This window comes from Paramormyrops kingsleyae, chromosome 5 (assembly GCF_048594095.1).
Source record: "Paramormyrops kingsleyae isolate MSU_618 chromosome 5, PKINGS_0.4, whole genome shotgun sequence".
NCBI classification, from domain to species: domain Eukaryota; kingdom Metazoa; phylum Chordata; class Actinopteri; order Osteoglossiformes; family Mormyridae; genus Paramormyrops; species Paramormyrops kingsleyae.
The window spans coordinates 32426723-32442291 of record NC_132801.1 but is presented as its reverse complement, the minus strand read 5'-3'; the positions used below and the strand labels follow the sequence as shown (position 1 = coordinate 32442291).

The following is a 15569-nucleotide window of genomic DNA, read 5'->3' as shown; positions in this document are numbered from 1 at the left end:
TGTCCCATTGGCTGACAGCGGCGCGGGGGGCGGGGCCGGTTCTGGCGGGGGAGGGGAGCTTGAGTTGGATGAGAAAGAGGGGGTGGGCGCGCAGTGACAGGGACGCAAACAACACGCGCGCTCGAAAAAACAGACCAGCGCTGTTAAGTGGCTTTGACAGCTGGGTTAGGGGTCAATAATCCGCAATACTAGCAGAAAACGCGACTTTAACTTTTCGGACTTTGTCCGATGTATCTGCACGGACTGCATGCTCTGCGAACTGCGGCGGTCGATGAGGTATCTGCTACAGGGGATTTAATACTCTTTGCATACAAGTCTTGCGAGATGTTTGAATTAAGTGTTATATTGGAAATTATATTTGTTAAATCGTTTTGATAATTAAAAAAAACAAGCGATTAAACAAAATATTTTCTCCTATTTGGCTACACATACAGACAACAATTCTTTGATTTGAGCTTATCCACCCGAGTCTGAAGTGCTTCAAAAATATCCGCCAGTTGCCGATATGCATGTTTGTGATGTGCCAGTTCGGGATGAGTGCAGCTGTTTGGCTGATTTCCTCCTAGACCTGACAGTATGCGTCTCCTGACTGTCGCATGGGAGATACCGTAGCTAAGGGCAGATCCTTCCTGTCCGTGCAGATGGGTATGGAGGGAGACCCATTTCTATAAATTAAAGGAAATAAATCTGCAGAGGTTTAATAAAATGACTCTGCAGTTTTCCGAGAAAAATTGGGATTATAGGAAGCCTGGGACCATTGTAAACCCAAAACCCAGGTCTGCGGTGTTGACCAGAGGGAGATTGCGTTTTCCTTTTACTTTTCTTTTCTTTTCTTGTCTTTTCTGTTCGTTAAAATTCAAGTGGTTACTGGGACATTTTTATCTTCTTATTCTTACATTGCATCTTCTTCATCCTGTAATAAATAAGGAGCCAGAAGCAAAGCCATGCCTGTCATGTTTGAAATGAACTTTGCAGATGAGCATTCATTAGTTATACAGGTAACACCATGATACAAATCCACCTACCGCTCCCTATTGTCATTATGTTTAGCACATAGACTATTTACAATTTATAGTGACAAGAAGCATGTATTTCAATAAGCTGTCTTCTCCCCATGTAAGGGCGTTGTTCTGTGTGCTTCATCTTCTATCTCTATACCGGACAACAAATGATCTGCATATATTACAGCAATTTAGGATTTCTTGGACCTGTTGTTATTTTTGGTTATAATGATGTGGTAAATGTTATAGGAATGGCAGAGAATCACAAACCGTACAACCAAATAACTTGCATAAAAACAAAACTGTTGTAAATAAGCCTATTATTAGTTTCTGGGTAGAGATGCCAAACCAATACTGACTCAGTTCAGCTCTGGTAATCATGTGAAATGTATAAATGCCAAATGCTATTGTTTCTTCAACATGAAATAAACTTTTACATAAGCAGTTCAGTTCAGTCAAGACTATGGGCATAATTGGCTAGTATAGAATTTTTTTGTTTTTTACCTGATGGTGAAATATTTTCACGTTTACAAATTCCCTTTTTGCCTTGAATATTAGTGTGTTACATTGTACAATTTGTCATATTTACTCTGTTTGCTAGAAGACTTGGCTAAAATAACTAATTACACTAAAAGATTTGAATTGTGGCTTTTGTGCTGTTGTGTCAAAAAATTTTTATGAATGAGTTTCACCTTTATTGTTACATAGTTGGTACTGTAAATGTAATTTTGAGTAGTGTTTTTCCCCTCTTCCTTACAATGATGTACCAATGAAATAATCTAAAAGCAATTTCATCCTGATGGGGTAAAAATGAAATTCGCTTGAAGGGAAATTCATTGCTTTTTTTTTTTATCCCTTATTTTTTTAAACTTGGTGATTGAATCATCGGGTTCCAGCTACTGCTGACACGGCAGGTCTGTGTTTACGGTGCTGCACTGGGGTGGGGGGGGGGGTGGTTGTGGAATTTCATTTCCTGCTCTGGCCATGAGCAGCGTGACTGGCAGGGCAGTGTCACCCCCGGTGTCCCGCACGCATCTGCTGACAGCTGGGGGGGGGCATACCTCTCCTTTGATCTTATTCCCCTCTTTTTTTTGGACTGCTGCTGTAGTAAGACTGATTTGTAAACATGGTAATGCTCAGAATGCATCGAGGGTACAGTGATATGGAGCCTTCTGGACCATCATGGTTTACCCTGTTTTACTAGGCTGTAATCGCTGTAAAAGTACGGAGAATGGGGGCACCGATGGCTTTTTTTAAAGTTTATTTTGCAAAAAGAGAGAAAAAACAACCCTGGCATTTCATATTTTAGCTCTGATCCATGTCCACAATATGGGTGAAAATAAGATTTGCTTTTGTTCTTTTTTTCATTTCCAGATTCCTTTTTTCTCTTCCACATAAGTACAGCACTGTTTTGCGAAAGCTAAGCCTGATGCAGACACGGGGGACCGCCGAGGAAGATGGGCGAGAGGCGTTATGCCTTTCCGCTCCGTAAGCAGGATCCGGCCTGTTAATGGCTCACTGGTGTCCCCATTGAGCGGTCGGGGCTGCATGAGACCAGTGGGCGGGGCTTCTGACGCCAGCCCTTTCAGATGCTGTATCACCAGGACAGTAGCTGTGGTGTTCACTCCAGTGGTTGCTGTGTACACTCCAGTGGCCGCGGTGTTCACTCCAGTGGCCGCGGTGTTCACTCCAGTGGCCGCGGTGTTCACTCCAGTGGCTGTATCCGCCTTGGCCTGCAGTTGGCCTGTCGCTGCCTCTGGGCTGTTGTTCCTATATACTTTTATTTGAACACTGCAGTTTGCTGGAAGGGGTTTATGTAACAAGTACGAAGTGTTGTGTAATTTCAAACTTTCACAGAACTTTGGGGGGGGGGGCTGTGCTTACAGGGGAAGGACTGCAGAATCCGAGGCAGCATGGGGAGGATTTATGGGGGGGTTGCATAGAAAGAAATGTTTTTTTTTTGTCTCTTGCTGCCACCCTTTCATGGTCTCTGCTGCTTCCCTGGGGGGGTTGGTCTGCTTGGTCGAAATGTCCTCGAGCGGCGGCCCACTCCAGTCTCTGCCCACTCCGGTCTCTGCTGCTGTGTTCTCGGCTGCCCTCCTGTGACATGTCAGCAGGTTTAGCCTCTGCATTAGATTCATTTTTGAGGTTTGGTCCTTTAACATATACATGACATGAAAGCTAAGTGTATGTTTCATGTCTCTGAGAGATTATCTTAAAGTCATAAAATTCTTTCATCGATATATCTATCAGAAAATTTCTAACAAATTTTTTTTTTTCCTGAAAGCTGCATTAAGTCAAGCAATTAAACTAAATTCTGATAAATGGACCTTACAAGCTACATACAGTTAACCCGAAATGTTTTCTGATGACATGGTATGATACCCCCTGAAATGTTTACCACATGTAACGTGGATCTCAAATCACCACAGATCCAGGATTTGTGTTTTCACTTCAAGCTTTGGCCACTGATTTACACAAGCGAGAGGATCCCCAGCGATCCCCGAAGAGCAGGCGTGACCTTTGGTTTGCAAATGAGTACACAGGACAGTCCGGACAGGTTTAAAGATTTACACCTACTGTGTTGCTGCAGTAAATGTCCTTACCTAAAGTTGGCTGGTCTTTCTGGTGGGTTGGTGGACGGCAGCGTGCATTTATGTGGGGGGCTGGGGGGGGGCAGGTGATTTGCTGACTTGACCTTTCCAGAGAAAAGTTGAATCATGTCACATTTATCTCCATGGCGGTTATGTGGGGGGAGGGGGGCAGTAATTTCCCCATTACCCATGGGGCATCTTATTCCAAACCCCCGATCTTGTTCCAGATGAACCTTGGGAGCAATTAAAATAGCATGATGTCACAAAGTGAATATACAGGCTTGTTAGTTATTGTCATTTTTTTTTGCTCTACCTTGTGTGTGTGTGCTCATGTCACACTGCGATCCGGGTGCCGCAGATGGGCTGTTGGCTGTTGCTTCAGGATGAAGGCTGGCTGCACGGCACATGTGAGGATGTTGGCGCTGGTGTGAGAGTCTGTAGGACACGCTCCTGTTCCTCGCTACTGCTGAAATAGGGACAGAAATGGGGCCTTAATGGTGATGATGCAACTGTACCACAGACGTCCTGGGACAACATGCGTTTGAGAATGCAGTAGAGTTGTCAAAATGTCGCTGCTAATCAATAAGCACTGATCCGGCTGCCTCAGATATGGAGGAATTTGAGTAGCTTCAGTACCTGTCAAAAAACTTGTAAAAAAGTTGCACCGATCCTATCGGTGAGAATGAAATTTGTGGTTTCTGGTCTGGGAAAATGGTTTCTGTAAGACAATGAGGGGAAATGTCTTTCTAGCATATCTCATAATAAAGATGATTAAATGAAGAACATGTTTCCATCTATCTTGCATAATCATCTAACCAGTACAGGGTCACAGTGAGCCTGGAGAATGTCCCAGTAAGCAGATATGACAAGGCAGGAGACACACTGGATGGAATGTCCGTCCATTGCAGGAACCAGACACACACACACACATGTTGGGTAAACATATCTTTTTGGGGACCGCTCATTCATTTCTATGGGGAAAATGCTAACTCTAACTATGACAACCTTAACCCCTACCCAGCCCTAACCATGACCATAAGTAACCAAACAAAATACAAGAGTTTTTGCATTTTTAGTTTTTTCATTGCAATCTCAGGTTTTTATAAAAATGGGTATTTATCACGTTGCGTTCACAGAGCCTGTTACTCGCAGGGGGAGTGAGGCAGTACAGCTCCCCACTTTATTGTATGTTGTTTTTGTGAACTGGAAACAACCTTCCAGTTTAAGTGTCTTTGATTGCCAAGGCCAAGTTTTTCGGCCAGTTTTCACTTTGCTCTATCAAAGTAAGGCGGCACCTCTCTTCACGGCAGGAAGACTATTTGATATCTATGCTCGGTCTAAGCTGTCAGCTCTGCTACAGTTTTGTTTGCTGCTTATTTTGAACCAAGCGTTCAGCATAACCAGGGAAGTAAAGACATGGTGTCCTTTCCTGAAGCTCCGTAGGAGAATATGGGCAGTTTATTGCCCTCCTCCAACCTCCATTAGGAAGCTGCATTTACCTGAATCGCAGCTGCAATCACAATTTGTGCTCCGACTTTGTTCATGGGGAGTCCATCCTTTCCGCCAGTCATATTTTCACCACGTCTGCCTCACTAAAGTGCAGCCGTTGCCCGCAGCTTAATTCGTTCTTAAAGGCCAATGTTTTCGCACTGGAGTGGATCAGTAGCAGCTCTGGAGTGGGATGGACTTGGTCCTGCTTACAGACATAATGGACAGAGAGCGAGGCTAGACCAGTCCTGCGATGATCATCTCAGATCATGCGGTCTTTCCTGTTCCTGGAACCCCCCCCCCCCCCCCCCCCAGAAATGACAATGCATTATTTAGCATGTTCTGCTGCCGAGCGACAGTGCAAGAAGTCGTGAACATAAACAGAGACGTGACGCACTCATTACATAAGGACTGCCCCCCCTGGTGCGCGCATTTCATACTGGCCTCACAGCCCCCTTCAGCGGGGAGGGGTCTGGACCAGGCTCATCTGCAGGAGGCCCCAAATACCGATGCTGCACCGTTTCTTCTCGGTTACGTGTGTGTGGGGGGGGTGTGCAGCACATATGCTATCAATCAGGACCCTGTGCTTGCTTGCGTGTGTGTCTGCACGTGCGTGAGTGTGCGTGTCTGAGTGTGCGTGTCTGAGTGTGCGTGTGTGAGTGTGCGTGTGTGAGTGTGCGTGCGGGTGCCCCTCCCCAGCAGACCAGAAATACGGGCGTTACTGCCTGTGAATGACTGTCCTGTGAGGAACAGTGGTGTAGCTGAGCCCTGTCTAGTTTAGTGCTGCTTTATGTCTGTGTCCCATAATGCTTTGCGTGTGCACTCAGCACCCCTAGCCGCTACACATAGAGTCCTATCTAGTTTAGTGCTCCTCCATGTCTGTGTCCCATAATGCTTTGCGTGTGCGCCCGGCACCCCTAGCCGCTACACCCAGAGACTTACAGAATGACATCCGTCACCTCCAGTGTGCTGTGTGTGATGTGCCCCCATTGTCCTGCATATTGCGGCTCCTATCACATAACATTAAGCCTTTGGGAAAGATCCGGCCCCTTCTGAGTCTAAAGCTATAGCCTCTCAGTGGTTTCCAGCACTCTTCCGGGGGGGGGGGGGGGGGATATTGTACTAAAACTGCAGAGCTTGACGAGCCCTGCAGCATGCAGATGAGACCATCCGGCTTGGAGCGCAGTGGAAATGTGAAGGCGGGTGGGGTGTGGCCTCTTTGCTGCTTTGACTCCCATAATGCACTTCTTCCAGTGGACTTTGCTACTGTCAGGTCCAGCATACACTCTGGACAGAACTCTGTTTATAATTCTTTCATCCTCCATTTGATTACTCAGACATTTCTTTTTAAAGCTTTTCTTTTACTTTTTTTAAGTCGGAGATGACTATCACCTGGGCACACGGCTCCCCTTCGTTAAATCAGTTGGCAATGATTTCCAGAGGAAGGAAGCTGGTGAGGCTGCTTAGTTTCCCCCGTAAGACTTGTTACATAAACCCTCATTGTTCCTGGTGGAAAAATGGTGCCTCTTGGGATTAAACTCTGTCAGTGAAAGTCAACCCTGAGACTAAAAAAAAAGAAACACCCACAGTACAGGTCGTATAACTGTGTTGCCATGACGATCCATCATTTCTGTTTCTCTTCAGATTGGCTTTTATGTCTCCTGGATTTTTAATACAGTTTACAATGATCTGACCCTAACCCCCCCCCCTAAGAGTCTTTGAAAGTGAAACTGCCCTGTGCCTATATCAAAACAACAAAAGCAGCTAATGGAAAACCCAGTGTGAAAGTGATTTGTGGCGGATAACTCATTGTAACTAAGCTTCCTTTTTTGGCTGTTCTCAGTGGCTCTGTGAGGACCCCAGGGTGCGTCCATGTTTGGCCAGCGATGGCCCCGGCTGCTTCTGGCGGTTAGCGCTGAGCGTGCAGCTCTGTGTCTGATGTCCCACTCGGGGAGTCTAATGTAACCCGCCGGCCCCTAACCCTAATCCTTTTCAGAATGCATTAAAACTTTTTCATTTTTTTTCTTTCATTTTGTTCATTTACTTTATGTTCTTTGAAATGTTAGCGATTTTAGTACTGCACGCTCACACTGAGCGCACACAGATGTAGAGCTCATTTTTACCAGATGCAGGATTGGTAAGAGAGCACCTCCGCCTGTCAGTTCAGCCTCGGCCTGATCAATAATGACAATTTATGGACAAAACCTTGATTATCCTGTAACTGGGCTGATAAAGGGCTTTCAGTTCTGTGCTTTCCAGAGCAAGACTGAGGCACTTGCCTTGCTGACATTAATTGCTGATGCAGATCTCTTTTATCTAATTCCTTCTTGCTTGAGGGGACAGGAAGGAATATAGTAGGGTTGATTGTGAAATGTCATCCCAGTGCAATGGAGAGACACGCAAAGTAACTGGAATACAAAATCCATTTGAAAAAGTACATCGTGCCTGTATCAGGTGTGTGTAACTATGCCATGTCGCTGTAATCTTCCTTTCTTTCCGAAGATCCGTGGTTTTGGTGGGGAATTCATTAAGGTATTAAGGGGGGTGACAGGCAGAACGTGTATGAACCTCATCCGCATTTTTAAACTACAGGAAGTTGCTGATTGGCCGCATGACGGTACACTTCCACGTCTTAGGCATGTGTCATAGCGAATCACGGATGTTGTGTACTGAGCCTTTAACAGCAATGTCCCGTGTCATGCGGCGGTCAAAGACCCAGTGTTATTCGCACATTTCCCAGAAACACGCTACCTGTCACATGGTGAGTGCATGATGAGGATTGGTAAGTGAGGTCAAAGGGGCTTCCCACACAAAGAACAAGGGGCTAACGCTGGCAGTGTGTACCAGTGGCCTTCAGGGGATGTTTAGGGGTCTGGATAGGAGGGGGCATGAAGCCACAGGACAAAGTACATGCCGAGTGTGTGGCTCTGCGGATCAGGACTCAGTGCCTGTGATCGGAAGGTCCACAATTCTATGGTTGGCGATGTGATCTTACCTTTGGGCTCCTGAGCAAAGGCCCTTATCTCCCATTGACTCCTGGGACTGGCTGGCTCTGCTTCCTCAATTCTAAATCTGTATGGATAAAAGCATATGCTACATAAAAAGAAGAAATAATTAAACAAAATTCTGGTGGAAGAGCACCCCCCCTCCCCCGCTCGGTGCAGAAGGTACAGAGCGGCCAGGGGGCCTGATTCAGGTGGTCTCGCTGCCGCGGCGGGTTCACGCTCCAGCATAAACAGAGTAACCAAACCGGTTTGGTGTGGAGATGCTCCAAAGCAAACAGAGGGCTACGGTGAGGGGGGGGGGGGGGGAGTGGGGGGCGACCTGGGAGGCATCAGGAAGCGCTAGCAGATGTAAAGCGCAGCCTCCCTGCACAGGGGCCGCTGGAGGGCAAGGCACGGCTCTCATTGTTTTTAGTTCCAGACTCCCATGTGTTTCTAAGGTTTTGTGGACCCATTATGGCGGCATCCTGCCTCACAGGCAGCCCACCCACCCTGGACTAAGGGAATATTCCCTTACGAATTTTTTAACTAAGGTGATTATATGAAAAATATTTCAAATGTGCATATTTGACGCCGACCAGGATGCAAGTTTGTAGGATGTATGCCTTGGACCGCAGGATGCCAGCTGCGATTCTGCACGATGGGTGGGCATTCATGTTCCGCTATGTGAACATGTGACTGGAAGGGTTTACACTGGCTGTCAGCCAGGGAGAGGTGGATGTGTGAGACGGAGGGACATCGTCATGTCGCCAGCCCCCCTTGACGCCGGGCATCCTAGCAGGGAGATGTGAGGATGATGGACTGATCCTGAGGGCGGCCAGCCGGCGGCGGGGGCGTCTCGTGGGCAAGCGGGAGTCATGTCGGGGTCTGGCTCCCCAGTGGGCAGGCGACCTGTAGCTGGCAGGACTTGCAGGCCCTGTCTGCCAAACCTCCGGCCGAACGAGTAACATTCGTGGTGGTTCAGCGACAGTGGGAATTCATGGAGATGCCCCCCCACCTGCTTACATAATGCTTTTCACCACAGGCGCCAAGATGCCTTTCTCCCGGCAAAGTCTCCTTTTTGCATCCATCACTAACCAAGAAAACAACACGCAGATGGTAAACATAATTTAAATAAACTGCTTTCCCTCCGAAACCTTAAAATGTTGCCCGTCAGCCACAGTGACTGGGCAACCGTCCGCTTAGCCAGTCCACCTCCACCCCCTCTGTGGCGTCTCAAATCTCCATCTGCTTCTCTCCGCCTAGCCACTGGAAACGAAACCTCCTAACCCTGAGGGAGGGGGGGCTGGGGGGTGGTGTATGTCGCCACTGCTGGCCGAACGCCATAGAAAGTTACGCCACCGAGCGAGTTTGAACATTGAGAGCCAACGGGAGAAGGTCAGTCAAACACACTCGGCGCACGTAGCCTTGCCAAACAAATACACATCACAGAACAAACATCAGACGCAGGCAGCGTCTTGGAGTAAATAGCAGTCACCTTACCTGTAAACAGTTTCCAATTCTGATGTCATAATGACCAGAACTGCAAGTAATGACTTACTGAGACAGAAGCTCTTGTTGCTGTAGGAGAGTGTGTGTGTGTGTGTGTGTGTGTCTCCTCCAGCTCTCAGACTGTCTCCAGATTCCCATGTAATACAGCAAGGCTGTGGCACTGTGTTCAGCATTGTAGGCAGACGGCTGTCTTGCCAGAGCTCATCCATGACTACTTCCTCTGCTAGCGCTTCCCCCTCAGCGATGCCCCCGGGAATCGGTTCCCCCTCCCCTAACATGGTGTATGTCTCTGGGGTCTGTATCTCCCACGGATGCGGCACACAGCCTCTGAATCCGTCGTTTGTATCTTTCACATTTTGGAGGAACATCCCTCGTTTCAAACTTCCTGCTTCTCTGAAGGGAAAAAATGGAAAGAAAGGAAAATGGTTGTTTTTTTATGTTCCTATATATTCTCCATGAGTCCTGCTCCCTCTCTCCCTGTGACTCTGGGCATTGAATCAAATGATTTTATTCACTGTGAATGTGACCATTTTTCAGGTCCCCACAAAGATCTGTAAATGCAATCAAAAAAGTAAAAAAAAGTCTCATATGTTGTTTGGTTGCTTATGGTTAAGGTTAGGGCTGGGTCAGGGTTAAGGGCGTCATGTTGGGATTAGAGTTTTCCCCATATAAATGAATGGAGAGTCCCCACAAAGATATATTTACAAACCTGTGTGTGTGTGCGTGCATCTGTGTGCATGTGATGTGTTCTGGCCTGGTTTCCATTAAGAGAGTTCAGTACATTTCAGCCTCACATTGTTTCAGCTCCCTGGCTTTTCGCCCACTCACTGCGGTCCCCCTGCAGCATGCAGGGAGTCAACATACCCAGCGCATCTGTGCGTCTCTCTCCTGCATATTTGGAGAACAAGAAGAGAAAACCCATTCGACACTTGTTTGCCTAAAGTAAGTGTCTCTGGTGCGTTTCCCTCGCAGTGATTATACATCTATCACCCCTACTGCCCTCAATGCTGTCACACTGGTTAGTTAGTTCTTGGAAGGTGAGAATTTTCTGCCCTGTGAGTCATTTGAAATGTTCTTGTTAATCAGTGGATTTGGCGGGGATAGCACCACCGTGTTGGGGTTATGAAGAGGGCACCAGGGTTTCCAAATGCCTCCCAGCCTCCCTAACAATGGCTCTTACAGGGATCCCCACACTTGCTCTGTCATCCTGTCTCTGGGCAGTCCTATGTGGGGGCTCCACGTGTGAGAGACCGAGGCACAGACCCCTCTCCTGTGTGAGAAACCGAGGTGCAGACCACCACTTACATGTGAGAGACTGAGGCACAGACCCCTCTCCTGTGTGAGAGACCAAGGCACAGACCCCTGCTCCTGTGTGAGAGAGTGAGGCACAGACCCCTCTCCTGTGTGAGAAACCGAGGTACAGACCACTACTTACATGTGAGAGACCGAGGCACAGACCCCTCTCCTGTATGAGAGAGCAAGGCACAGACTCCTCTCCTGTGTGAGAGACCGAGGCACAGACCCCCACTCCTGTGCAAGAGAGTGTGGCACAGACCCCTCTCCTGTGTGAGAGACCGAGGCACAGACCCCCTTCTGTGTGAGAGCATGAGGCACAGACCGCCACTCACATGTGAGAGACCAAGGCACAGACCCCTGCTCCTGTGTGAGAGAGTAAGGCACAGACCCCTCTCCTGTGTGAGAAAACGAGGTACAGACCACCACTTACATGTGAGAGACCGAGAGTGAGGCATAGACCTCCCGCTCCGGTGCCTCGTGTGTGTGTGTGTGTGTGTGTGAATTCTGAACCGATCTCTAAAGACACGCGGTTCCAATGAGTTCACTCGCCTTCTATGCCAATGAAATGCCAGAACTGGAGCTCTTTCATGTTTAAAAATCCATCCATCTTTCAACTGTTTATTCGGTACAGGGTCATGGAGAGCCTGGAGCCTATCCCAGGAAGTACAGGCAGGGAATTGCTGTCTGATGTGCCAGTCTGTCACAGGGTATAGGCATAATGACACAATCAGTCACATTATAGGCAATTCAGAGTCACTGATTCACCAAAATTGCAGGTCTTTGCACTTCTGTACGAAACAGGAGGTGTGAGGCCAGAGTGCTACCATGTTTTGTACCACACGTGTGAATTTATAATCAGGTATTTGTGGGATAAGATCCAGAAATGCTGGTCTCCCAGGTCTGCTGGAAATCCATTTCAGCAACGTGAAGAGCATTATGTCTGTAACATCTGCTCAATTGGCCTAAATCCTACCTGCCTTCCAGGTGGTCGCATTGTGTGCTCACAACAAAGTTTGACGTGTTTACTTCATTGGTCTTTTCCATTCTTCATTTATTACCTAGTATAGAGTATCCTGTGGTATTTATTTTGAGGTGTCTCTTTCCATTTTGGAAGTAGAATGGAGCTGTTAGTTTGGGGTCTTCTAGATAGCAACAGCAAAACCAGTTACCTCCAACTACACCTGAGATATTGAAAGAAAGGGCCATGAGATGGAGATGGTCATATGACTGATCGGTTGATCAGATTGTGGCAATGAACCGTGCCAGGACAGCTTCACGTAGAGTCTTGGTTTTGGGTGAAAGGCTGGAGCATCACCAGTTGATTGTAGAATCAAATTGTGAAAGTAAAAGCAGGCCGAGGTGTTTTCAAGTGGGTCATCCCAGCTTAAACAAACATAAAATGCTTCTTGGCACGAAAGCACGAGACGCGTCAGTTTCAGGGGTCGGCTCCAGTTCGCCAAAATGCACGTAGCATTCAGTCTGCACCAGCCTTAACCGCGTTCGCACGGGCGGCCGATTCCACAAGCAGCTCCCCCGACCTGCGCCAGGAGGTTTGGACGGGAATATCCGGTTGGACAGGATGGATTCTCTGGAAGCCAAGTGTGGTATTACACATGGGTCAGGAGGGTGGAAAAATCTCTACATGAGTAAGAGCTCACTGCTTGTCAGCCAGTAGCTTCTCGTGCTGCCTGGACACACTGGGACGTACACACACACACACACACGCACGCGCGCACAGGCCCGGACTGGATTGTCTTGCCAGGAATGCCTGGCTCTTTATTCTTCAGAGATGTTTTTGTCATCAGTGTAGAGACACCCTGTAATGTGGTGCTGTTCTGTGCAAATGACTCTGGCTTCTTGGAAAGCCGGCTGTAGAGACTGTCTTTTATGGTTCTGGTAGAGTATTACTGGAAGGTGCCTTTAATGCACAGTGATCTACAATACTTTTACTGTATAATTACTGTCCCCCCCCCAGGCAGCAGTCAGAAGCCTCATTGAGAAATATGAACCCCAGTCTCTCATCGCCCATTCGCAGTTACGCATGGTAATTAGGGAAGATGAGCCCGTTGCCCCTGCTGGGCAGCTCAATGGTTACCGTGACTACAGAAGCTCATCTTCTGTGATGTCATTGTACTGGTTCTGACCACATAGGCCGTGATTCCTGCAGGTAGCACTCTGCAGCTGCTGGGAGGCACCACTTCCAGGAGAGAGAACGCAAACACCCGCCTCTCCGTTTCGGAAGTTTTCTTCTATGAATAAAAGTCAGATAAATGTCAGTGCTTTGCTCTCAAAGATAGTTTATAATTTATCTGCGGCATCTTTACATTACAGGGCAGATGAGCATTCACTTCTTTGGGCTGTGCAAAACAGCATATAAATTGAGGGATGAAAGTCAGAGAGGAAAGCATGCGGGAGGCGCCTGGCTCATTTGAGACGCTTCGCTCCCTTCAGTTTGGTCTGCCCTCATTTAGCGAGGCACAGGCCCCCCCTCCGCCCTTCATGGTGTATTTTTGTGAAGATGGTTCTCTGCTTTTTCTGTCCGTTCCCTGAATGGACTAATCTGCATCAGGCTAGGCTTTGACGCCGCTGCTTGTCTGGAGGCCTGGGAGTGCAGGCAGGATAACGACTCCAGAGCACCAGAAAGCCTCACAGGGAATCAGAACAGCTACAGATAAACCGCTCTTACGGACCAGTGTGTGTTTTATTTTTTCGGAGTGAGTCGGCTACGCTCAACACAGACGAAAGTTACAATCATTTGTTAGGTTGCTCACTTAACCTGCATCAAATATTTGCCTTTGTTTCTCACCATCAGAGGGGAAAAGGGGGAGTGGGAAGCCCCCAGTGGGGGCGCGGCCTAAGGGGGGAGTGGGAAGCCCCCAGTGGGGGCGCGGCCTAAGGGGGGAGTTGGCTTATTTGTGAAAGAGTTCCATCTAAGCGTGACACATTATCTACAAGACGGTCCCTGCTGAGTCGTCACCCCCCCCCCCCCAAAAGCTAAGTCCCTGCCTGCCCCTCCCCCACACTGCTCAAAATGGTGCTGTTGATATTTACATATTTTATTTCCCCACCTGATCCGTGCTGTTTGAAAAGTCATTTTTTCATTGCATGAGTAAAACAAAAACTCTTGGGGACAGCAAGGGGGAGGGGGGCAGGGAACCACAGAAACCCCCCCTCAAAGCAAGCAGCAGTATAGGGTCTCCTGCTGGAGTTAAATGGAGCAGAAATCAGCTCTGGCCAAGTCCCCTTCCTCGCCTCCCCAGGCCTCGTAATGCCGTGCCCCCCCCCTCATCAGATAACAGCGTTAAAATCACATTTCTGGCTGCCACATCCTGCGCACTCTTCGGCCGCCAGGATTCAGGGCGGGGCCTGCGCTCGCTAAGGTCCGACGCGGGGGGGCCCACAGTAGAAGCTCTCACGGCTCATGCTTCATATACCAAATGGAGAGGATAGCTTTCTGCCCACACTGCCCTTTTTAAGCACAGAATGTGAATCCGAGAGTGTGGTGTGTGTGTGTGTGTGTGTGTGTGTGTGTGTGTGACTGGCTGCCTGAGCCGTGTCCCCGGGGGAAGGTGGGGGGAGGCTGTTGTTCCAGTGAGCCGTGTCCCCCCAGCAGGAGATGTCAGGAGCTGTTCCTGTGGGCCGTGCTGATGTCTAACTCCTCTGGCCACCCCCCCCCCAAACCCCCCCCCCCCCCAATGAAGCCGGCCCTGCCCCACCCGGCCAGCTCCTGCCTGCGTTTGTTTAATGGGGCTCAGGGGACTTTTGGGGGGGTGTTGCTCCCACGGCCTCTGAGGTGTGCGCTCTGTTATCATGAACCTGCAGTGAGCTCCCTAATTACATACTTTCAGCTGTCAAAGCATTAAGTGTGCAGCCTCATTATTCAGGAGCTTCCTGGTGAAACCTGGGCTCAAAGACAGAAGTCTGACCCTGGGAGACGTAAAGGTTTTTAGGGACACGATGAAAAGCTACATCGTTAGCGTGCATGTTCTCCCCGACCGGACGTTTGGGATGAATCTGCTGCTCTGTTGCTAGCCAGCCTTGAGATGTGTTATAGCCGCTGTGGGTGTGACCTTGATGGCGGAGGATCTGAAAGCATCCCGTACGTGGAGAGTAATGCCGGATGCTCCTTTCCGGGGCCGATCTGATGGGCTCTGCCTGAAAGCTGAATGACTCTTGGTGGGGGTTCACAGCACATGGTATTATTAATTTTTTTTCTTCTTTTAATTCATGTTTATTCCTTGTAATATTACTTTATGTGCATGTATTTTATACCCACCTAAATCTGGAAGTGTAGTAAGTTATAGAATATATTAGTCACTTCTCTAAAAAAAAAAAAACATACTTGGGGAATGGGCCTTTCCTGTGGAATAAGGAGTTAATTTTAGAAATTCCTGGAAATAGAAATCTGTGATTCCTTATTAGGAATGCAATTTGCTTTCCAAAAATACTTTGAAATTTGTATTTTTTTTTCACTTTTACAAGTTTATTTAAAGAGTTCACTCACAGGTTTTGTGTACTTTATTCTATTTGTGTGTCTTTGTGAAAGTGTGTGTGTGTGTGTGTGTGTGTGTGTACAGTTTACAGTACCAGTCAGAAGTTTGCTTGCCCCTTGGAATCATAATAATCTTTATTTTAACAGGAATAAATATCAGCCTTATAGATTAATGAGTCAAAAAGTATTTGGCTTCATTTCCCTT

General features: G+C 47.9%; 1 protein-coding gene across 9 annotated transcripts in view; it reads left to right on the top strand.

The window, feature by feature from the left end:
• chlsn (cholesin) overlaps positions 1-15569 on the top strand; it is a 92346-nt gene that overhangs the window by 56053 nt on the left and 20724 nt on the right. The window contains exon 1 of one of the 9 annotated variants that reach the window (XM_072712586.1): positions 85-276. The exons of 7 other annotated variants lie outside the window; for them this stretch is intronic. In XM_072712586.1, the coding sequence (XP_072568687.1) occupies positions 229-276 (48 nt within the window). In that variant the 5' untranslated portion in view covers positions 85-228. Of the gene's footprint in view, positions 1-84; positions 277-9412; positions 9463-15569 lie in introns of those variants that run through there. One more of the 9 variants, XM_023808083.2, reaches the window with a different exon arrangement.